Here is a 23271-nt window from a genome sequence, read left to right as displayed (position 1 = left end):
GAGGCCCGAGTAAAGCAAAAAAAAAAAAAAAAAAAAAGAGAGAAAAAAAAAAAAAGAACAACGGTGGCAAGATGTTGAGCCACATATATGTGGCTGGGAAAGGGTTTCTTGAAAATCTGTTTAAAAACATCAGGAGTCAGGGACAATTGTCATAGATTTACAGGTGCTCATTAAGTAGCCCGATTAGATGGCGCCAAATAAGAAGAGCTTCTCCACCTCCAAAAAGAGTCTTTCTTTACAGAGATTTACAGGTGCTCATTAAGTAGCCCGATTAGATGGCGCCAAATAAGAAGAGTTTCTCCACCTCCAAAAAGAGTCTTTCTTTACAGATCAGTTTTATTTGTGATCAGTTTTAGATGAGATTCTTCAACTTGGCCTAGGGGTGCTTGTAACCAAACCACTTCATACCATCTGTCTTTAGATGTCTTACTCACAAGCAGTATTTGTGGTTTTTATTTAACACTTATTACCAATAATTTTAGGCTTTAGTGTAGACAGCCATTTTCATGAACGCTACTCACAGCTCTGTCATCTGCTCATGGTTAGTTTAAGACTCCAGTTGGAATCCATGTTAAGATGGTGCCTCGTGAAATCTATTCCACTCTACACATTAAGCTAGTTTTCTTGTTTCAAAGGTCATATTCCAGGTAGACTTTTGACTTGATTCTCCCTAAGACACGGTAATATAAAATTACCCCGAGAACATGAAAATCTGTTCAGTTGATACAGGTTGAAGTTAGAAACACATAAACACACACACACACACACACACACACACACACACACACACACACACTCATGTACACACACAGCCACTCCTAAACCCAAAAGTACTGAATTTCCCTTCTGCTGCAAATCTCTGAAAATAGGAAATAGAGTGTTTCTTTTCACTAAAAGGTTTTCCTCAGGAAAGCATGATTCAGATGATCATAATCACTGCCTTTTCTGATTGATGACACACAGGGGTTTTTACTCTAAGAGTCTGAAAGATACTCTCCCTATAGGGGGCGACATGAGGTGTGTGTTGTAAAGTTTCTAGGTTATTCTAACATAAACCTACCAACCTTCGATTCTCTCCCACTCACTCCTACCCTGTTGATAAGTGACGCATTGAGTGTTTAAAAACAAACAAAAAAATGTGTTCAACTCCTACCTGTTGAAATTTCTCAAAATACCATCTATTCAGTCAAAAAATGGGGACTCTATTTTCCAAAGTAAAATCAGGACAGTCTATCAGCGGAGCAAAATATTTTAAGTGAGATCTATTGACCAGTTTCTTTGACTCAACTATTTTTCGTTTTCATAAAAAAATTTTCTAATTTTGACAACTAGTGATCTGCATTCTAAGGAACTGTTTTGCTCTAGTAAACACAACTGCATCTGCCCTTCTGATCCCAGGTTAAAAACTGTTCCATCAGCCATCTGATGTCAAAGAAAACAAACTAGGCTAAGTCCACTTTCACAAAAACCCTATTCATAGATGAATAAACAGCTTCAGAAACTGTAGCTCCCTGCAAAATGTGCCAGAAGAGAACAAGGATGTAGACAAAGCATGTGAACGCAAAAAGACAGATCGTGCTCTCCCTTTTAAATGACAAGAGAGTAATCAGGATGAGGGAAGGGCAGGGAGAGCTCTTAACCCTGGCAGAGAAAGAAAAAAATGAATCTACACCCCAAGTTCAAATGTAGTTTTTAAATTATCTGGATGTGAAGCTATCAGTGAACCAACTCTACCTAGAACTCGGCTTCACAAACGCTAGAACCACCAATACCTTCGTTCAAGACACCATCATCTCCAGAATACTGCAATGCCTTCCATCTGGGCTCCCTAAACTCATTTCCGCCCCAAGAACCCAAATCAGATCATGTCACTCCTCTGCTTTTCATGATTAGAAAATGTTGCAAATGCCTGTCCAAGACTTACAAGACCCTCCATGATCTGACAGCTGTGTCTCTCACCCCACCCACCACAGCCCCACTGTCCTTGCTCCTCATGACCCCACTGTGCTCCCTTTCCTCAAACACTCCAAGCTCATTTGCACCTCAGGGCCTTTGCACTAGCTGTGCCTTCTGCCTACAATGCTCTTCCCCCTTATTTTCCAATGGCTGGTTCCTTCTTGTCATTCATACCCAAGTGTCATCTTCTCAGAGAGGCTTCCCCAATGACACCATCCAAAGAAGTCTCCCACCCGGTCACTCGCCTTCACCTCTCTGCTTTAGTTTCTTCTTCGCACTCATCACTAGTGAATCTTTTCTTGTTCATCTGCTTTGTTGTGGTGGTGGTTTTGGTACTGTCGTTTGCCATCCCCACATCTACCATATTAAAGGAGGGACCCAGCTGGAACCCTGCACCTAGAACACAGCTGGATTAACAGCACCTGGAACAATACCTGGAACTTAGTAGGTCCTCAGTAATCACTTGTTGAATGAATGAAACTCTCTCATTACTACAGGGTGGAATCTGTCATCGAGGAAAGTGTTCCTCCAAAGCTGTCTCCAAGAGAACTACTACTAAACCTTTCCATGGTGCCACCTTCCTCCAGGACATACGAGGTCCTCAAAGGAAGTGAGGGAAAAGTGTCCAAGGAAACAACGAGGAGAAGACAAAATACATTGTTAATTTAACTCACCACCTATCCACCAGTACAGAGAAGGATGGAATTGTCGTAAATTATTAGTAAACACGTGAAAGGTGACTATCAGTCACAACAGCATTAAATATTTAAGCAACAATAATCCAATTATACTACATATTAACTTGGAGTTATTATGACTTAATCAATAATGAGTTTGTGAACATTTATATGCCGTACATTATGCAAAATGCTTTCCCTACGTTACCTCTTTTAATTCTAACAAAAACACTGTGAGTTAATTATCAGTCACATTTCACAAATGAGAAAACTAAGGCAGGCTTGGGGAAGTTAAGATACTTTACTAAGTTTTCAAGCCAGTTAGTATCAAATACAGAATCTGTTGTGAAGCAACTACACGTCAATAAAAAATTTTTTTTAAAATACAGAATCTGAATCCAGCTCTATTTTATTCCAAAGCCTGTGTGTTATTCACCATGCCCAATCTCTCCCTCAGCAGCTAAAATGAAAATGCTGTGAAAAATCAAAGGCAAGCAGGAAACGAAGCCATAAAAATCATTTAAGAAAGTTAAAGAGATGGATGGATGGATGTGATTCCACCAAACAGAAATGTTAATTGTACCAGACAAAAAATCTGCCATATGACACTCAAGATAAAATAAAAATTAGATTAAGAGAGTCAAAAAGAGAAATGATTCATTACTGAGTAGCATTCTGAAACAATACAACACAGTCAACAAACTACAATAAAAATAAATAGCTGGCAAGAAGCGTCTCAAATGCTAAAAGGTCAGGTTCAGAATACTAGGGCCCTGCTTAAGCTGTGTAATTATAAAAAAGAAAGAAAGAAAGAAAAGAAAGAGAAAGAAAAGGAATGTATCCCATGAGTGTAAACCCTGAAGGGATAATCAGGAAACACAAAAGTCGTAAGTTCTTTGAAGTTGCCCCTCCCGACACTTGATGAAGAGAGAACGAAAAGCACCACCTTGACCAGAGGAGGAACCAGGGGCTGCGCAGAACAAGAGAACAGAAGCCTGCGGAGTCTGGTCCCAACTCCTGGCCTTCTGACCTTGGATAAATCATTTCATGTCCGAAAGCCTCCACCCTCACTGGGCCTTCCCTGTGCTCCTCTCGGGCTTGTGAAAATATCAAATGAGAACAAATATGGAAGAGCTTGTGTAAATAAAACTTGCTTTAAAGCCTAGCTAATGGCTATACCAGTGGTGAAAACACCAGAAACCTCACAAAATGAGAGCAAAGAGGAAAAGGAGGTGAGAACACAGATATCCCAGAGCTAGAACACAACAGGCTAGGAATGAACAAACATCAAGGCGGTGACACAGAAACAGCAAGACAGAAAACTGAGGTGCCCGCAGCTCTCCGCAATGATGTGAACGCAAAAGGGAAGCGTGCAGGTGAGGCCTGAACAAGGAGAGGTCACCTCCCAATCTCCACCGACACAGAACTCAGACACCCGGCCTCGGCACGGCACGTACTTCCAAATTTTGAGAACTGCCCTGAATGACAATGTGTCACTTTCCAGCAACAATGAAATCTTCCCCCCAAATCATCTAAGTTTGATAAACCCGGTGCAATCACAGACTACAGGACCATGTGGCTGGCCAAAAGCCCAGCTCATCCTCCAAAGTCCACCTAAGGATCCTGAAAACACACTTCAACCACACAAGCCCACTGACCACCCCATGACTCCCTTCTTCCTACTTGGCTTTAAAAAACAAACAAAAAAAAAGGATTGTTATGAGAACTCTTCAAATCCCAAGAAATACGGAAGACAGCTCAAGGGAAATGTCTAATTTAGTTTACAGAGAATCACCTGATGTTGTCGCTACGCGGTGCTTATAAATATATAAATATAAGCACACACTCTAAGATTGCTTTTCTGTTTTAATTAGCGGCCAAGTCAAGTGTCGTCACCAGGGAACTTAAATAAAATAGGTGGAGCCCATGTCAGTTCAGACAGCAGGACCTACCAGCGAAGTGCGAAAACGCGTTTGCAGTGGCTGCTAGAGCAGAGCTTTTCGAGCTGCAATCGCACATGGATCACCAGGGGATCTTGTTAGAATGCAGAGTTAGCAGGCTTGTGCTTCTGCATCTCCAACAAGCTCCCGGGAGATGCGGGTACCACTAGTCATGGACCAGGCGCCACAGAGGGGTCAACCGTCCAAAGCAAGAGCCAGTCCTAATGCCATGCTCACTGGAAGTCCAGTGACTATAAGAAAAAAGTTGAGAAAATACAGTTTGAACTTATCTACCCCAAGAGGGCTCATGATATTGGCAAGAGCCATCTACCACTCGGCTCACCAAGAACCTTCCCCTGATTAGTGATGTAGAGCATCCTTTCATATACTTGTTGGGCAGCTGTATGTCTCATCACTTTTTATTATTTCTGCTTCTTAGTATTTTTGAAAGAAATTTGCCTAAGAGGAATTAATAGAGTCCTTCGTATACTTGTTCTAATATTTTTAAGTTTGCTCTTCATAATTAAGCTTTAGATACACCTAGAATTTACTTTGCACAGAGGATGCAACAGTATTGTTGTGAGTATAAAATGTAAAGAATTTAATAAAATATCAACATAGAAAAAGCAAAAAAAAAAAAAAACGAAAACAAAAACAAAAACAAGAACCTTCCTGACCAGCTGCAAGTCCCACCCCGGGTCCTCTGAGTGGTTGGCAAATGGCAGGGAAATCTCCACGGCACTGACTGGTGTCCCTGAATGATAAGAATCAACCTTATGACAGACAGACCATGCGGCTCAGAGAGAATAATTTATGTCCTGGAGCTATAGGATAAAAGAGGAGAGGAAGCAATAAAAACAAGTAGTAATTTATTGAGAGCTTACATAAGATCACACAGGCAGAGGTGGTACCGGGATACAAAGCCAGAGACTGATTCCAGAGCCCACACTCTCACCTTTAAGTTCCAATGCCTGGTACCAGCCACGGGAGCGATGAAGGGATGGAGGAGAGGAGAGCATTTAAGAGCACCACCACCTATCAGCACGAGACCAGAGACTCCCTGTTCCTGCTTTAGTTTCTTCGCCTTTAATACGGGCTAATAATTGTCCGCACACCTCACCGGGTTTTCTGAGGAGTAAATGAGGGAGTCTAAATAAAGCACTTAGCCCGGTGTCTGATACATAATAAACACTTCGGTGAATGTTTTTCTATTACTATGATTAAGAAAACTCTGTGGCTGGAGTCCAGGAGATAGAACTGGCAAGAAATTGGAATAAAGAAGAGTTCTTGACCTATAGCCAAATGGTGGACCTACAACTGCCCAAAGAAACGACCTCCCTTTTTCAGCGACCCTAGAAGCTAAAGGAAGAAGGACAACCTGACTGGAATCAGAATGACAAAAAGAACTGGCCTTTGACCAGCCACGAACAAGATCTCTACAGTTAACACGGGAACTCCAGCTCCTCTGTGACCAGATAGTGAGGCACTTTAAAACTGCTGGCCTGCCACATGTTACAGACACATCAGGAAAAGAGCAGTGCCCACGGCCAGATATAGAGAACAAGCAGATGTCCTGAGCACATGCTCGGACCTCAAACAAGAAAGCTCCCTTTCCTCTTGGTTGGTGATGGGGAAACATTAACCACACTGGCAGCACCAGAAGGTGGCCAGAGATACCTCTGTTCTGGGACTAAAGCTGGTTTTATAGATGTGCTCCCTCAACAACAAACACTTATTTCGAGACTGTCCGTCGCAGACCGATCAATGACCAAGGGCTGGACGGACGGGGCTGCAGGGACAAACCAGTAACCCTTCCTCCTTGCTGAAGACACTCCCCCAATGGCCTGAAAGCAGAAACACAACTTGGGACGCGGCATTTTACAATGCAACTTCTAATATTTAAATCAAGCTTAGAATGATTTGGCTTTAAGCCAGACTCTTTCCAATTTTTCCCATTGTTACAAGGAACTCCAGATGTGAATTTTTTCATTTAATTCTTTACCATAAAGTTGCAATTAACTGTGTTCAATGAAACATCTTTGTAAATGAAATGAGCATATTAAATATAACAAGAAAAAAAATCAGGCTTAGAGACAAAGATCTCATAATCAGCTTAAGGTTCTGACCTGAGAAAACTTAACAGGGATGAAAATACAACACTATTTCTAAAACGAGGCGGACCCATGGGCTTGAGGGAAGTGGGAAATTGTGACACGTGTCCTACTTTGAGAGCTGATCTGTGAGTATCAGGACATGTAAATTACTGTATGTCAGACACTACTGGCTGCCTACCAATATCTACTCTCCCCCTCTTCCTTACTGAATAAACTCCAAATTTTTTTCAAGGCCACAGTGTACGAAACTTTTTTAAAAAACTACAGTGACCAGCTTCCCTTGTAGCATGAGGTAGTCATGTGACAGTTGTAGCAACTACGATGTAAGCCAAGTCATCTGATAGAACCTCTAGGAGAGCTCTTTGAAGGGGAAGACTTGGCTACCACCAGTGTTTTGTCTCCTCTGGGTCTCCTTTCTCCAGCCTGGAACAAGAACGTGATCCTGGTGGTGGAGCAGCCACCCTGCACTGAGGTGTTTGGTATAAAGGGTTCAGCCCCCTGCTCAGAATGACTGAACAGGGTAACAGAAGGAGCCTGGAGTCCTGATGGCACCACAGAAACCCCACACAAACCTGAATTCCCTATTTCCAGACTTCTTTTCCAAGGAAAAATCAAAACTCTCATTCGGAGAGTCCACCAAAAAATGGGTTTTCTGTTATATGCAGCTGACCCTATTCTTGCCTGATACACATTGTAAAAGATCATCTGCTTTGCAAAAGCCTTCACCAAACCATTTGGAAGGCAAGGTGCCATGAAACTATGAATTAATTTGATTAACAAATAACTTTCCTGACATATACGGAATTGGTAGAATAAGACAGACATAGAGCGAATGACTCTCCTCCACTAACACATGATCTGTAACTCATCACAGGGATCCCGATGGTCTATTCATCAATGTGGGGAAGATCCTGAGCGTCCTCTGGGGGTGACGCTGGGAAGAACCTCGCAAGAAGATGGAAGGAAATGAAGCCAAACTGTCTGGGGTCAAACGCTGCTCTGTCACTTCGTGGCTGTGTGACACTCGTCAGAGTACTTAACCTTCCTGTGCCTCGGTGTCCTCAACTGCAAAATGGGAATGACAGTTCCTACCTCAAAGGGTGTTCACGCATTTAAATGAGCTAACACTTGTACAATGCTTAGACCTGCGCTAACACACACTGAGGATCTACTAATATTATAACACTGGTGTTGCTAGAGCTAGAGATTAATACAAATAAAAATTATAATAAGAAGAAAACAGTACTAATAATAAAAGCCAGATGAATTACTTCATTCTGCAGACAGCAACCTTTCTCCTAATCTATGCATCTGCCTAATAACATCAACATGAGAGCAAGCTGGAGGTTGTGGCCGGATTTAGACAGTTTTAAATCTAAGGCTTTCTACAGTGCTCACGATCACCCCTGCCACACTCATGCAATGCCAAGAGTGGCAATCTACAAGAAGAGCTGCTTATCAGTAGGATGTATTTATAAAATGGGGGTTGGGCAGGGAGGTTAGCAAAGACAGCTAAAAATAGTCCTATAAGCAAACAAGTTTGCGTAAGCCAGTAGTTCATTAAAAAGTCAATATTTTCACATCATGACTGTGAGAAATATTCAAGTAATGTCACCCAATTTGGGAGAATGTAGCCTCTCATCTAAGAGTTCGCCACACACTTCCTCCTTTTATCTTGTCTAGATTCTAACACAAAAAGTATCCAGGTCATTCTATGAGGCTGTACTTAAGGGTCCAAAAGGGCACAAGCATTTTGTATAAAGTTGCCTCGTACTAGCCACAGGTATGTAACCTAATCAGCATCCAATGCTCCAGACACCAAGATACTGAACCACCCATAATTCCTCTTTCAGGTCAGTAGAAAACTTTCCCTGGGTGAAAGCAATCTCAACTAAGTCACAATGTCAAGGCAACAGGATACCAAAAACAGTTTAATCTGCTCTGACTTAAATGCTAAACAAACATAACAGGATGTGAATTTATGCTTCTCCTCTCCCAGTCCCAAGGGGACCAAAAAAAAAAAGACACAAATCTTGAGGGTGTGAAGATCTCACTCCATAATCTCCCTGTTTGCCTGTTACTGGTTTTCTGGTTGTACCTTATCAAGTAGGCTGGCAGCAGCTCAGAAAAGCCAAAGAGTGATAACTTGTAACCCTTTCTTTTACTCAGGAGCAGTACTGTCCAGTACAAATATAATGTGAGCTGCAAAAGTCAGCCGCCTGTGTAATTTTAAATTTTTTAGGAGCCACCTTTCAGAAGGTAAAAATAAACAGGTGAAGTTTATTTTAGTAATAAACTTTATTTACCCCAATATATCAAAATATTATCATTTCAACATGTAATAAGTATAAAAAACTAGCAATGAGATAGTTTATATGCTGTTTTTCACACGAGTGTGTATTTTACACTTACAGCACATGGCAATTTGGACCAGCCATATTTCAAGGGCCCAAGAGCCACTTGTGGTCTGGTTACCATTTTGGACAAAGCAGGTCTTGAGGTCAAAAACTGCTGAAGTCATCAGTTTCTTAGTTTGCTTCTATGATGGATACACTGGTAAAATAGATCAACCAACTCAGACTGGGCAAGTCGCTAGACAGGGGACCTAGTAGTATCTTGAATGGGGGAACACATCCCATTTCAAAATAGGATCTGGATCTTTACAGCTTTTAAGTTTATGTTTTGCATCAAGCAGTGACATTGCTGTTTACACCTTACTCAATGTACAAGTACTTGGTGTTTTCATGTTTGTTTTAAATAAGAGCCCAGGAAATTTTGGTCTCTGGGCAAACCTCTTCTCAGGAGCGATGTACCCTGTTCCCTTCTCCCAAAGGAGCAGGAAATGGTCAGACATACCCCGCTGACACGTGCCATACCTCCCACACATCTGGGACATCCCATTCCACGTGGTCTGTGTGTACTACGCAGCCATGAGAAATGAGATGCAGAGATGACCCGTGTTTGTGATGCCGCAGCCATGGGTGAGACAGTTAGAAAGATGACCTGATCTTACCAGTGTTACCTACCTCTCAGGCTCACTTACGACCAAGGGCAATAACAAAGAGAGAGCTCTTAGCAAAACGCAAAGCGCTATACAATTCTAGTTATTATTATTAAGAAAGGACACCGTTTCTCTCACCTGGAAGAGCAGATAGAAGAAAGTAAAAAAAAAAAAAAAGAACGTGAAACAGAGAGATGCTGAGTTGGGAGCGGGGTGAGGAACCCACTAAAACACTGGTTGTTCTTGGAGGGCTTGTTCTCTTGGAAGGGTTCAAAGAGGCCTGAGGAACCTCCGTCACTTTTCCCTCGAAATCTTGGCAGGTACTTAAAAGTAACCGTGACGGCTCAGAGTCCAAGCTTCCACCCACCCCTGCTCCACCACCCGCTGCCTGTCCAACCAAGCCACTGCTTTTCCTCATCCCAAATGACGGCATAACTCAGGGAAAAGGTTCCAAACAGACTTCTTCTTCCCAGGGTTTAAATATGGCCTAAAAACGCGGCGCGACCGGGGGTACTGGCGCCTTCCCGGAGCGAAAGTCGCCGAGTCCCGGGGAGTCTGGCTCGTCGCCGGCGCGAATGCCTCAGTGTTGGTTCTCGCGCTGCCCTCTCTCCCTCTCCGACAACAGAGGCTCATCCCAAATGACGGCATAACTCAGGGAAAAGGTTCCAAACAGACTTCTTCTTCCCAGGGTTTAAATATGGCCTAAAAACGCGGCGCGACCGGGGGTACTGGCGCCTTCCCGGAGCGAAAGTCGCCGAGTCCCGGGGAGTCTGGCTCGTCGCCGGCGCGAATGCCTCAGTGTTGGTTCTCGCGCTGCCCTCTCTCCCTCTCCGACAAAAACAGAGGCTCGCCGAGCCGCCGGGGTCTCCCTTTACCTGTCCAACCGCCTCGTCACGCCTGCGAACTGCTCTGAGCAGGCGGCGTTGACCACGTCCGAGGGGAGTCACCCACACAAAGGCGCCTTGTGCCTCTGCGCTCCGGGACAGGCAGCCGGGGCGCCGGGGAGGGCAGGGAGGGCGCCCCGCGTCCGAGATCCGCACCCCCGACCCCCATCCTCCATCAGAGGCCGCCCCTACCCCGCCCCCGGTGTAAAGACGGGCCTCTCCTCGGCTTGCCACCACTCGCACCCCCGAAAGCAGGCACAAGAGCTAGGGGCGCACAAGCCACGGGGAAGAAGTTTGCATTGTCACCGCGCTGCGCTCTCAACGCTTCTCGCCCGCAAGAAGGGCTGAGCACCGCCTACCCCAGCTCCCCGCCAGCCGATGCCCGGGGCCGGAGACGCCGGGCCCCCCCAGGCTCGCTCACCTCTAGTCCAGTCCACCACTTGTCTGGGGCTCCACTTGGTCACGGGCTCCATGGTGGATGACTGGGCACCCAGCGGGGCTGGAGTCGGCGGTAAAGTCCTGCTGCCCGCGCCCGTTGCCCCGTCCCGGGAGGGCGCGCCCCGCGGCTGGTCCCCGCGCCCGAGCGCCCCGTCAAGGCTGCATAACTGCCGCGGTCAGCGGGACATCCCAGCGCGGCTCAGCCCGGGCGGCGCGGCCCTCTCCCCGGCGCGCGGAACAGCGGCGCGGCTCCTCCTCCAGCTGCCACCGTCCAGCTGCAGCTCCTCCTCCTCCTCCTCCCGCGGCCGCCGCGGCTGGGACCCCGGGCACAGCTGCTGCTCCTGGGCGACGGCAGCTGCTGAGGCTCGGGGCTGTGAGCCCGACCTCGGCTCCGAGCGGGACTCTTCCGGCCCTGCTGCACCCCGCCGCCCCTCTGCGCCTCCGGCCGGGACCGCTGCCTCCGGTTCTCGGGCCGCGCGCTCCGCTCCCCCTCCGGCTCCTCCTCTGGGCTGCGAGCTCTCCCGGGTCCCCGCTCCTCGCGCGCCGGCGTCCGGAGTCTTCCCGCCCGCAGGTCCCACCTCCTGCGCCTCCCTCGCGGGCTGCACCGGGGCGGGGAGAAGCGCAGAGCGAGCGCGCTCGGGTTACAAAGTTCCAGCTCCAGCCTGCGAGCTCGGAATAAAAGAAGGGGCGGGGCCGGACACCCAGCGAAACTCGTGGGAGGGGGCGGGGCCGCCCAGCCAGCCGACTCCGGTTACTTTCCCTCTCTCAGCGGGTCTCCGCACTCTCGGAGTGGCCCTGGCCGGACTTTCTTTCTCAGGGGGCGGGTTGTAGATACGCGTGCATCCTGCAGAGCCCTGTTGGCTTTGGTGAGGCCCGGGTCCTGTGGGTAGCAGTACAGGCCAGGCTGTCTGGCTGTGAGCAACAGTGCCCTACAAAAAGTAATAATAAAATCAAAACTAAAGTGAGACCTGCACGTTCTGTACGTTTTAAGTGCTGCGGGTCAATACTGCTATGCGATTAAGCCCTCCTCCTTTTTAAATTTAAGGGAAAATTATTTTATTTTATTTATATTTTGGATGAGAGTGTGACAATCTAATTCACTTCTTTTTAAATTTATTTTATTGAAGTATAGTTGATTTACCATGTGTTAACTTCTGTTCTACAGCAAAGTGATTCAGCTATACATATACATATACATTCCTTTTCATATCCTTTCCCATTACGGTTTATCACCCGACACTGAATACAATTTCCTGTGCTCTACAGTAGGACCTTGTTTATCCATTCTCTATATAACAGTTTGCATCTGCTAATCCCAAACTCCCAATCCATCCCTTCCCCACCTCCCCTCCCCCTTGGCAAGCCGTTCTCTATGCCTGTAACTCACTTCTCTTTTAACGCTGCTGCAATATTTCAACTTCGCAACTAAGATGAATCATAATAAACTGGTAGCTTTCAGCGTTCTATATTGCCAGCCTGTAATATTCATATTTGCAAAGTGAGCTAATGCTCATTTGAATTAGTCATCAATCGTGAAGGGAAAGTTGTTAGCCAGCTCCAAAAAAAAAAAAAGATACTGTGTGCAGTTTCAGCGACTGACAGAAGGGCCCTTTTACTTTCAGGGACTCAATCTGGGGCCAGAGCTAACCCCCCAACTGGGGGAAAATCCTGAATTTGAAAACCTACCTCTCCTCCTTCAAACCTCACTTCACCCCCTCCTCTCCAGCCCCAGTGAGCTCTACCTCCCACTCACAGATGCTCTGGCACTTAGTGATTCTTACCTTCCATTGCCTTATTTATTTACATCTTCCCCTTGGAGACTGTTAACCCCTGGGAGGCAGAACTTACCTGATATTATATAGAGCTTTTTCTCCTCTCCTTCTTCCCAACACCTAGCTGGTACCACTTAGCAGGGAGTCAAAGGTGCGGTTGGTATTTATTCATTCATTTAATATATATCTGGATGCCTCCTGTGTGCCCGCCACTTCGTTCATGAAATATCTGTTGAATTAGTATGATATGGACTATTTATACAGGTCACCTTGGATGCACATGTTGGAAGGATGGCTAGCAGAAGGCCTAAGCATCTGTTGCATAGTGTGATGAGCTGGAGTACCCAAGAAGAAGAAGCCTACTTTAAAAAGTGAAACATCGGACTCACCTTCCATGAAACTCACCTACAGCAGAGGAGCCACAACAACACAAAGACGTGCAGTTATCAAATACAATAATTTTTTCTTGTCGTTTTTTGAGCGAGAGTTGCTGGTTGACCAGGAAACTTGGTAAAGGCAATGACAAAATTCCAGCTGGCGTAGTTGTCCTTCAAAAAAGAAATGACTTTTAAAACTTAATAACATCAATTGTTAACCATCTTTTCTTTATGGCAGCAAGCAGGGAGCATCTTAACATCTGTCATTGGATTCACTGGAAAATGTAACCAGTCTTACCCACACCTTTAGTTACAGCAATCACTGTATTTTGTATCATCTTTAATGATGATTAGTGTGACCACATAATTTATCTCCAAACCAAGATATTCCTGAATCTGAAAGGGGATTTATCAGTACTTACATTGGAAGAACATGAAGAGATTGAGCCATATGGTCCCTGGAATTATGAAGAAAAAGTCAACTGTTAATGATTTTGCCACAGAATTTTACTTGATATTTTCATGACGTTTTCAAATCCATTTGCATTCATCATTACCAGAGAGTTCAAAGCTAAAATTCTGATAGTCAAACAAGAGTTTGCAAAATTTCATTGCACAGAAGTCAACACACTGTCTGTATGTTGATGATAAATACATCATTGCTGAAGAGGAAGGCCACGCTAAGGTCTCCAGCCCAGAAGACCAATTAACTCTCTAAATGATTAGCATTCTGTTTACACTTCAAGTCCTGAAGGCTAATTACTACCTAAATAAGGCCTTCTACCTTCATTACAGTTGTTAGCACATGAAAGTTTGAGGGAGGCCTTCTTGTCTGAAATGCAAACTTGAAGACATCCAGTGTCACCAATGGCAGATAATAAAGGCAGAATCTTAGGTAAGTAGTTTTGGAAATTAAAGTGGATACAAAATGATCATTTATGAATGTGCTAATTTTTCTTCTCTGCTAGCTATAATCTTTGCCGTGCTATTACATTGTATATGCACATTACCAAATGACAGCCAAGCCATCTTCTTGAGAAGCAGAATTCCTCATGGGCAGCTTGATGTTTACCACAATCCCTGACACAGAAGAAAGAGCTGAATAAATCCTTTTTTTTTAATTGAATTGAACTTGTAGAACTGAAACTAGAGCCCAGGTTCCCTAGATTTCTCTTTTCAGCACCTTTATTTTTCTGACTTGGGGTCGCACATTTAGGTCATTTATTTATTCTGTACTTGTAAGGCACTAAACTAGGCACAGGGAGGGTTCAGAAACAAATGCCAAGTAGCCTTTGTAGATCAAAGATATCATGTGATTTTTCAGAGGGTGGATTTTCTTTGGTCTTTAATCAGAGGAAAGTACCCTGCTAGACCCAGACGGAGGGTTCTAAGGATCTATGTGATATCAACATTTTGAGCCAGTCCATATTATATTAATTTTTTGAGAACTAGGAATGGAGCATTTTGAATTAGTAGTTATAACCATACTTTGTTTGATAAACACAAAAGGAGCAAAATAAGCAAACTTTTAAACAAATTAATCTGTAAAGACCCAGGCTCCTTCCCCAGTTCGAAACAATGTTTTCCAGAATGAGCGAAAAAATGAAAAAAGGGAGCTGCTCCAAATAATCTACTTTATCTCACAATCTATGATCCTTCTCTTGATTATCACTTTTTTCCCATCACATTGCTTTTTGACTCTTTTCAGAACATTCAAAATTACTTAACATTCTCTGCACATATTGTCTCATGTATGTCTCTGATGCCATCTTTTATCTCGAAAGATCCCAAACAATTCTTCAGAATGCTGCCTGGGAAATATCCTACTTGGTTTGCATTAAGCATTCTTATCTGTGACATTACCTCACTGCAAAGTCATCAGTTAAGTAAATTATCCAGGCTGTTCATGATCTTATCTTTCATTCAATTCCATTTGGTCTGAATTCTTCACAACATAGTCATGTAGTTATCTTCCTAAATATGCCGGGTTCCCTATCAGATAATTCAGGTAGGAAAGTCCTCCAACTTTTTTTGTTTTTCTAAGTCTCACAGGGGCTGCCCTACTTATTCAAATTCTTCTGTTCAGTTACATTAATTAAGTCCTCCTAACAGGAGGACTGATATCAGGAAAGCTGATATTTGGCTTTCTTTTACTGAGCCCTATTTGTAACTCAGAGATCCATGTTGATTGGATAAATGTTCAAAAACCTCACCTATTTTAAAGCAGACTTGGAGAAGTTGATGACACTTTTCTAGCACAAAAGAGAAGCATTTGATACCGTTAAATCCTCTTTTCCAGGATTTATAGCTGTATTTTTGAAGAGTTGTTATATGAGGCCACACCCAGAAAAGAAGTTGAGCTTCTTTATGTGCAACTGTTAAAGTAGCTAACAGGGGGAGCATGCTATAGACCAAAAAGAAACAATCACTCCTACACATTCCCCCACAGATCCATGCTACCTTTCCTTCCAGCTATCAAGTTGCGGAGTGTCCAGAAAGAACCAAATTCCATTTGCACCAGTGGCTCTTACAGTTTCAGTTTAACATTGCGGGGCTCAGCATCTCTGAACCAGTAAATCTAATGCCAAGAGTTTCAGACCCAACGACTTCTGTTTCAAACGTAAGTTCCATGTTGATAATGACACACAAAAGCTCAGGGTGAAAAAAGATTAATGTTTGTCATGCTAAACCTAAAAATAAAACTATAAATTAGGCCAAGTAAAAATATTTTTTACATTTTTTTAATTGAAGTATAGTTGATTTACAATGTTTCAGGTGTACGGCAAAGTGATTTAGTTATACACACACACACATACATATATATGTGTGTGTGTGTGTGTGTGTGTGTATATATGTATACATATATATTTTTTCTTTTTCAGATTCTTTTCCATTCTTAGTTATTACAAGATTTTGAATATAGTTCCCTGTGCTATACAGTAGGTCCTTATTTTTTATCCATTTTATATATAGTAGTGTATATCTATTAATCCCAAATTCCTAATTTATGTCTCCCCCCAACCCGGCTTTCCCCTTTGATAACCGTAAGTTTGTTTTCTATGTCTCTGAGTCTCTTTCTGTTTTGTAAATACGTTCATTTGTATCATTTTTTAGATTCCACATATAAATGATATCACATGGTATTTTTCTTCCTGTGTCTGATTTACTTCACTTAGTATGATAATCTCTAGGTCCATCCATGTTGCTACAAATGGCATTATTTCATTCTTTTTCATGGCTGTGCAATATTCCATTGTACATACGTACCACATCTTCCTTATCCATTCATCTGTCGATGGACATTTAGGTTGTTTCCATGTCTTGGCTTTCATTCTTTTTCATGGCTGTGCAATATTCCATTGTACATACGTACCACATCTTCCTTATCCATTCATCTGTCGATGGACATTTAGGTTGTTCCCACGTCTTGGCTATTGTAAATAGTGCTGCTTAGAACTTTGGGGTGCATGTATCTTTTCTAATTAGAGCTTTGGTCTTTTCTGGGTATATGCGCAGGAGTGGGATTGCTGGATCATATGGTGACACTATTTTTACTTTTTTAAGGAACCTCCATATTGTTCTCCATAGTAAACCAAGTACACTTTTAACATTAGAAATAAAAAACAGATTTGAGGGTCATAAACACACTAAGCCACAATTTTACAAAATTCTCTAAAGTGTTAACAAGAAGAATGTAAAAATAATTTGTTTACTCTTTTGTATTTTCCTAATTTGACTTTGGCATAACAGAGATATTTTATAATGCCACTTCAGCTCAAATAGAAATATTTGACTTCCCTAGTGGTCCAGTGGCTAAGACTCCATGCTCCCAATTCAGGGGAGCCCAGGTTCAATTCCTGATTGGGGAACTAGATCCCACATGCTGCAACTAAGGGTTCGCATGCCACAACTAAAGATTCTGCACGTCGCAACAAAGATCGCACACGCCACAACTAAAGACCTGGCACAGCCAAATGAATAAATAAATATTTTAAAAAGAAAAAGAATATAAATTCAAGTGCTCCAGACCGTAATTAAGCAGCTTTAATGAACTTTGAGTTCAGTCTAAAGGGTGCTTGGCTCTTTCATTACATAGCTACAATTGCACACAGAAGAGGAAACTTTCTACTAGTTGTAACTTATCAAAGGTATTTAAATTCTGCAGCTCCTGCTATTCAACACGCCCACATTTTCACTAAAAGCACGTTTACGCCTCCCATTTGGGATCCTTAGACATGTGAGCCTGTAACAGGAGCCTATTCCTTAATTTTCCACAACTAGTCCCTTGTACTTGGAAATACTGTAATCATTGGGCATGGGGGAACGGTGGAAAGAAAAAGAACATATTAGAAAAGCAGGAAGTATTTCAGTCTACTTCGACATCAAAAGGGAAAGGACGAAAGTTAATACCAATCAGTGTTTTCCCAGAGGAAGTCAGATGATTCCACAGGATTTTAAGAGCACTCCCAAAGGTCTAATTGAACAGGAAAACTCACACTTGCTGCCTAAAAGTCAGCAAAATGGTTGTTAAAACCCACAACCAACTAACTCACAAATGCTAGCCACAGTAATTGTTTTACAGTAATCATTTTACAGTATGCATTCCACTCCGGAAAAAAAACTCCCAGATCAAATCTCTTTTTCCATTTGCGTTCCATATAAGTTTTGCTTTGAGTTACAGAGGAATGGGGTTGTATTTCTTCCTTTTCCGCATTGTTTTCCTTCTCCTGGGCTTAGCCCCAGTAAAACCACTGTGGGGTGAGGGTGTGGGGGATTCCAGGAGCTGGAGGAACCTCAGTTCAGGGGCCAACAGAAAGCTCTTCGGTGGTTGAGCTCGTGCTACCTGGGTCCTAGGAAATCCTTGGTGCCGGGAGGAATGAAACAGAGGGGGGACCTGCATAACACCAGGGAGGCAAACCAGCAGGCCTGACCTCTGTCCTGCTCCAAATAATGTCCCCTGTGGCTGCCACACAGTCACCAGCCAGGTGGAGCAGGAGATAAGAATAGGAGAAATACGATGCTGGCCTCACCTGCGAGGACCCAGGCAACACGGTCAAGGAGGCCAAGTCTGCCTCCTGTATCACCTCTGCTCCCAGGGCCATCTCCTCCCCCTTTGTGTCCACGTCTTGTGGTCAGATAACTTCATCTCTACTAAGATTCTGGCCTAAGATGGTTCTTTTCTCAGAGAATTCATCGTGAAGGAAAACTCTTTGAGATCCCAGCTGACTTTATGATCCCAAACCTGAAGCGGTCTATAACCAGCCCTGTAACCTTGAGAAAACCAGCTCCTTTGGGCCTATATATTGAGGATTTAGGTCTAAAGGAACTCTGAAGATCCATCTAGCTTCAAAATTCCCTTTTCTGGGACTTCCCTGGTGGCGCAGTGGTTAAGAATCCGCCTGCCAACGCAGGGGACACGGGTTCGAGCCCTGGTCCGGGCAGATCCCACATGTCGCGGAGCAGCTAAGCCCGTGTGCCACAACTACTGAGACTGTGCTCTAGAGCCCACGAGCCACAGCTACCGAAGCCCGCGTGCCTAGAGCCTGTGCACCGCAACAAGAGAAGCCACTGCAATGAGAAGCCTGCACACCGCAACGAAGAGTAGCCCCCGCTTGTCCAACTAGAGGAAGCCCATGTGCAGCAATGAAGACCCAACGCAGCCAAAAATAAATAAATAAAATAAATAAATTTATTTTTTAAAAAAATTTTCTTTTCTAATGCTGCAATATCAGTTGTTGAGGGCAGACCAGTGGGGAAGGCTGTTTTGCATGAGGGACTTGAGCCCTTCCTTTCTGTCTACTGTAAATCTGCAGGACTCACCATGGTTGTGTAAACTGACTTGCTGACATTGGCTTTGAAGGTAGGATGTGGAAGAATGATAAGAGGAGAAAGTAGAGATTCAGTATTCTGTATATTGTTTATAGATTTTAACAGAGTGGAGATATGCAATTTGTCAGAATCAAGTTTTGCCATTTGTGAGAAGCTATCAATAATGTAATGATAGCAAATCATACTTTGGTTGTCAAACCAAGGGTCTCACTTCTGTCAGTATCAAAACAAAATAAACAAAAATATTAAATGCACAGAGAAGTACTTATTACTATTGCTAGTCATCAGACGCTAACTCTGACTCCTCTTGAGGGTCTGGCTCCCCAAGAAAGAAATGTCACCTGGTGTGAAGGGAGGTGCTCCAATTTCATTTAGGATCCAAACCACTGTCTCACTTCCTGTCCCCTTCACCCTGCCTTCTTCCCAGCCCAAGAGGTCTCATAGGCAAACACTGTTTGAATTATAATTTCAATGTATTTTTTTTTTTTTTTTTACAATTCCTATTCTATTTAATTCTGTGGCTCTTGGTCCTTTTGTGTTTTTCCTACCCCTCAGATGAAAACATATCCACAGAATAACCTCTAATTAAATTACTGTTTTACCAAATGTAAAAATCCAAAATCAGTGGTTCGGTTTTTCCAGAAAAAAATGTACTGGAAGTTTCTAGAACTAGCTCTGACCACATCCCTTCACCAAGTAATGATTCACCAAATCATTTCATCTCTCTGGGGTCAGAACCAAACCATCTACAAAGTCTCTCCCAGCTCTGTGTCATCATAAATTTAACCATTGCAATGCTGCCTAACATTGGTTAAAAATCAACATAAATACATTTGAGGACTGCCTCCTCCTACCCGAAAGAATTCCCAGATCCAAGCATGGCTTTAATCAGCACTTGATTTCTTTTTTAGTCTTCATTTCACTCTCACTGTGTAAAATAGTATGCCTTTCCAAGACAACAAGCTTCCATCCTTGTCTGTACAACTAGAAATGTCTCAGATATTCAAGACGCTAAACTCCCACGAATGCAGGGGGAGAAAAATACCTCTCCTGCTCCCCCTTTCCTCTTTAACACCTGACTCCATCAACAGCTTCTTCTATTTAGGGCAGGACCTAGGAGTAGGAATAAAATCTCCACATAAATGACGAGGTCTGAAATTTGATCATCTTTTATATGTTTTTTTCTTACTTCTCCTTCTGACAGCACTTGTTTCCATTGTTATTTGTTGTAAAAGTGGGAACAATTCGAAGAATGGTGCTATTTTCAGTTACTAATTAATCCACTGAGAAACTTAAAAGCATTCTTCCCTTCTGAGAAAAGGAGGCCTTATACAGTTGACAAGAGTCCTTTATCTTTAAAGGTCCAAAGGTTAAATCATTGTCAATCTCCAGTAGAGCTGCTGTACTTTTAAAGACTCACTAAAGGCTTCCCATGGAAGACTGCCCAAAGGGAAAGTCCAGTCGTGGAGAAAAGTTAAGTCTGATGAATTCCAAATTTATCATTTCAGTCATTAAGAGATAAGCCCTGGAACTGTCATCATACGTGGGCCACAAAGGGGAGCCTCTCATCTATTCTAGTCAAATATACAAATATTATGGCCAAGTAGCCAAAGAATTATCCTTCCCCCACATTCCTCTATATGTTATTTCTGTCTTCTGAACAGCCATACACAATCTCTCACCAGCTTTCTAAGCTAAAGTGGAGCTGACTGCAGTCATCCCATTCTACAGCATTTATGTGCAGACAGGCTTAAGTGGATTCCACACAGGAGCTACGTTTCTGTAGACTTTAGATGCCCCACCAAAAGTAACTTATTTGAGAACCAAAGGGGATTTTATTTTACCCCTGGGCCATGAAATTCCATTCTCCCGTCACTTAGACAAATCATGTTCAATACAAACATGAAGTAATAGAAATAATCTTGAATTCATCAACTATTCATCAAATATTATTCATCAAATAATTATTATTCATCAAATAATCCCAGAAATGAAAAAAAAAAAATCTCAAATATTTTCATCTATGGAACCCTAAACAATGTTGACAGCATTGTAGCAAAGCAACCGAAGCAGGAAGAAAAGAGTAAGAAGAAACCTAAATTTTCAATGATTCTGTGTCCAAAAGAAACACTAAAGAGTAATTTTTAAAAAACAGCTGCAAAATAAGGCATAACAAGACATTACATACTAACAAACAATGAGTATCAAACAGGTATAATTCATTGTGAACTATCCCTGAAACATACCATTTAATTTGCTTAATTTGCTCTTAAATGTATCTAAGTAATTATGATGGTTTTTTTAGAATGTGCAGATTCTTTGATATAACCCCTTCAAAAGGTATACTCTAAATTCTCCTCTCCTTGAGTGAGTGACTCTCTTCTAACAGAATATGGCAGAGGTGAAGATAAGTGATTTTGAGACCAAGGCTTACAGGACATGTGGCTTCTGCCTCTTGCTCTTGGATCACCCTCTGGGGGGAAGCCAGCCTCCATGCTGTGGGCGTCCTAAGCAGCCCTGCAGAGAGGTCCAGGCTGGGAGGAACTGAGGCCTCCTGCCAAAGACCAGCACCAACTTGCCAACCCTGGGAGTCAGCTTCCTTGAAAGGAATCCTTCAAGCCCAGTCCACCCTCAGATAACTCCAGCCTTGGCCAGCATCTTGATTCCAACCTCATGAGAGACCCTGGGCTGAACCATTAGCTAGGCCGATCCTGGATTCCTGACTCATGGAAAGTGGGTGAGATAATAGGCATTTATTTAGTAGCTAAATTTGGAGTTAAGCTCTGCAGCACTAGGTAACTAAAGAGAATATTTGAACCATGTTTACATTAAGATTTCTTTCACATAAATATATAATATGTCACTATCTCAAATATTATTAATTTTTCCATTGTCAAACACATCTCAATAGAATGTAAGCTGCCTGAAAGCACAAAATTCCTGTTTTGTGCTATGCATTTACAGTGAAAAACAGTGCATGGCACAGAGTGGGTGCTCAATAAATATTTAAGTGTATGACTCATTTGATGAATTTGTCATAATCTCTATCAGCTGAAGAGTACAGGTTAAATAAAAGTTTTCAACTACTGTTTCATCAGTAGTAAACGAAATAAAGTTCAGCAAGGGGGCTGAGTGATAATAATATTTATAGTAAAGGTGGAATAACCTTTCTAATGTTAAGATAATTTTCATTAGATAGATATAATATCTGTGAAATTTGTTGACAAAAGGAACAGGCTCAACTGGAGATAAATTCTATAATCTCTCCACGTAGTGTTAACAAACAAATAAGTACAAGAAGAGAGTCCAATTAAATAAAAACAAACAAAAATCAAGATAATAACACACACACACACAACCCACGCCAGAATCCAGTGTGGAAGAATGGACTAAACGTTCTCTAAATCGTGTGATTAACTCTATCAATAACTTGAAAATGCTGAGGGACCATAACATGAGTACAATGTGGTAAGTCTTCTCAGAGCCAAAATAAATAGTACAGTGTTCATTTTCAACACTTACAAAGCTGTTGCTTTCCTGTGTTTACTACAGACTCAGATATGTCCATTGGTTTTCTCCATTTCAGTAGCTTTCCTATTTACATCTAAAGACCCATCTAGTCAATCTAATTATTTTCTACCCATGTCCAACTAAATCTTTCTCTATTACATTACCTCTTTTTAAAAGTTGTACAATTCCTCTGTACTCTTCCATGGCAGTCATTGTGTCATTTTATTTTCTTTGTACCCACTGGACATAAAAGAAATGCTTAGTAAATGACTATGCTATATTTTACCATTCAGGTCTAAGATAGCTTTAAAAAGTCTGCGCTTATCTTTTTATCAATTCAACAAGGAGTTGATATCTACCACCAGCCCCTGCTGTTCTAGGTGATGTAAATGAAACAAGATTTTTTAAAATTAGATAATCTTTTCTAAAAGGAAATATAACCCACCCCAAAAATGTTACTGTAATAGAAAAGATCATCACACTAGTCTCATGTTAGGCAACTGGGGAAATTGTATATTAATTAATTCAATTTCCTAGCTGAATGGTGTCACAGAAATGGAAACTGTGGAAGTTCAGTGAAATCAGAAATAGATCAACATTTCAGAAGGAGAAAACTTTAATGCCGGGTCTTGCATGGGTTGTCTGAGCGAAAACCAAATTGGCTTACACGTCTTGAAGAAAACAATCTTAGGAAATAAAAAAAAGAAAAAGAATGAACAGAGAAAAATAATAGTGCACAAGTCAGTTAGTTACATAAAAACTGACTAAATAAT

At 42.5% G+C, this 23271-nt stretch overlaps 1 protein-coding gene across 4 annotated transcripts in view; it reads right to left on the bottom strand.

Annotated features, from left to right (window-relative positions):
• Positions 1-11525, bottom strand: part of CNKSR3 (CNKSR family member 3) — a 102685-nt gene extending 91160 nt beyond the window's left edge. For all 4 annotated transcript variants that reach the window (XM_055087429.1, XM_055087432.1, XM_024122478.3 and 1 more), the window contains exon 1: positions 10994-11525. In XM_055087429.1, the coding sequence (XP_054943404.1) occupies positions 10994-11045 (52 nt within the window). In that variant the 5' untranslated portion in view covers positions 11046-11525. The remainder of the gene's footprint in view (positions 1-10993) is intronic.
• Between the last annotated feature and the right edge of the window lie 11746 nt (positions 11526-23271).

This window comes from Physeter macrocephalus, chromosome 10 (genome assembly GCF_002837175.3).
Source record: "Physeter macrocephalus isolate SW-GA chromosome 10, ASM283717v5, whole genome shotgun sequence".
NCBI lineage: Eukaryota > Metazoa > Chordata > Mammalia > Artiodactyla > Physeteridae > Physeter > Physeter macrocephalus.
This window is presented reverse-complemented; position numbering and strand designations above follow the sequence as displayed.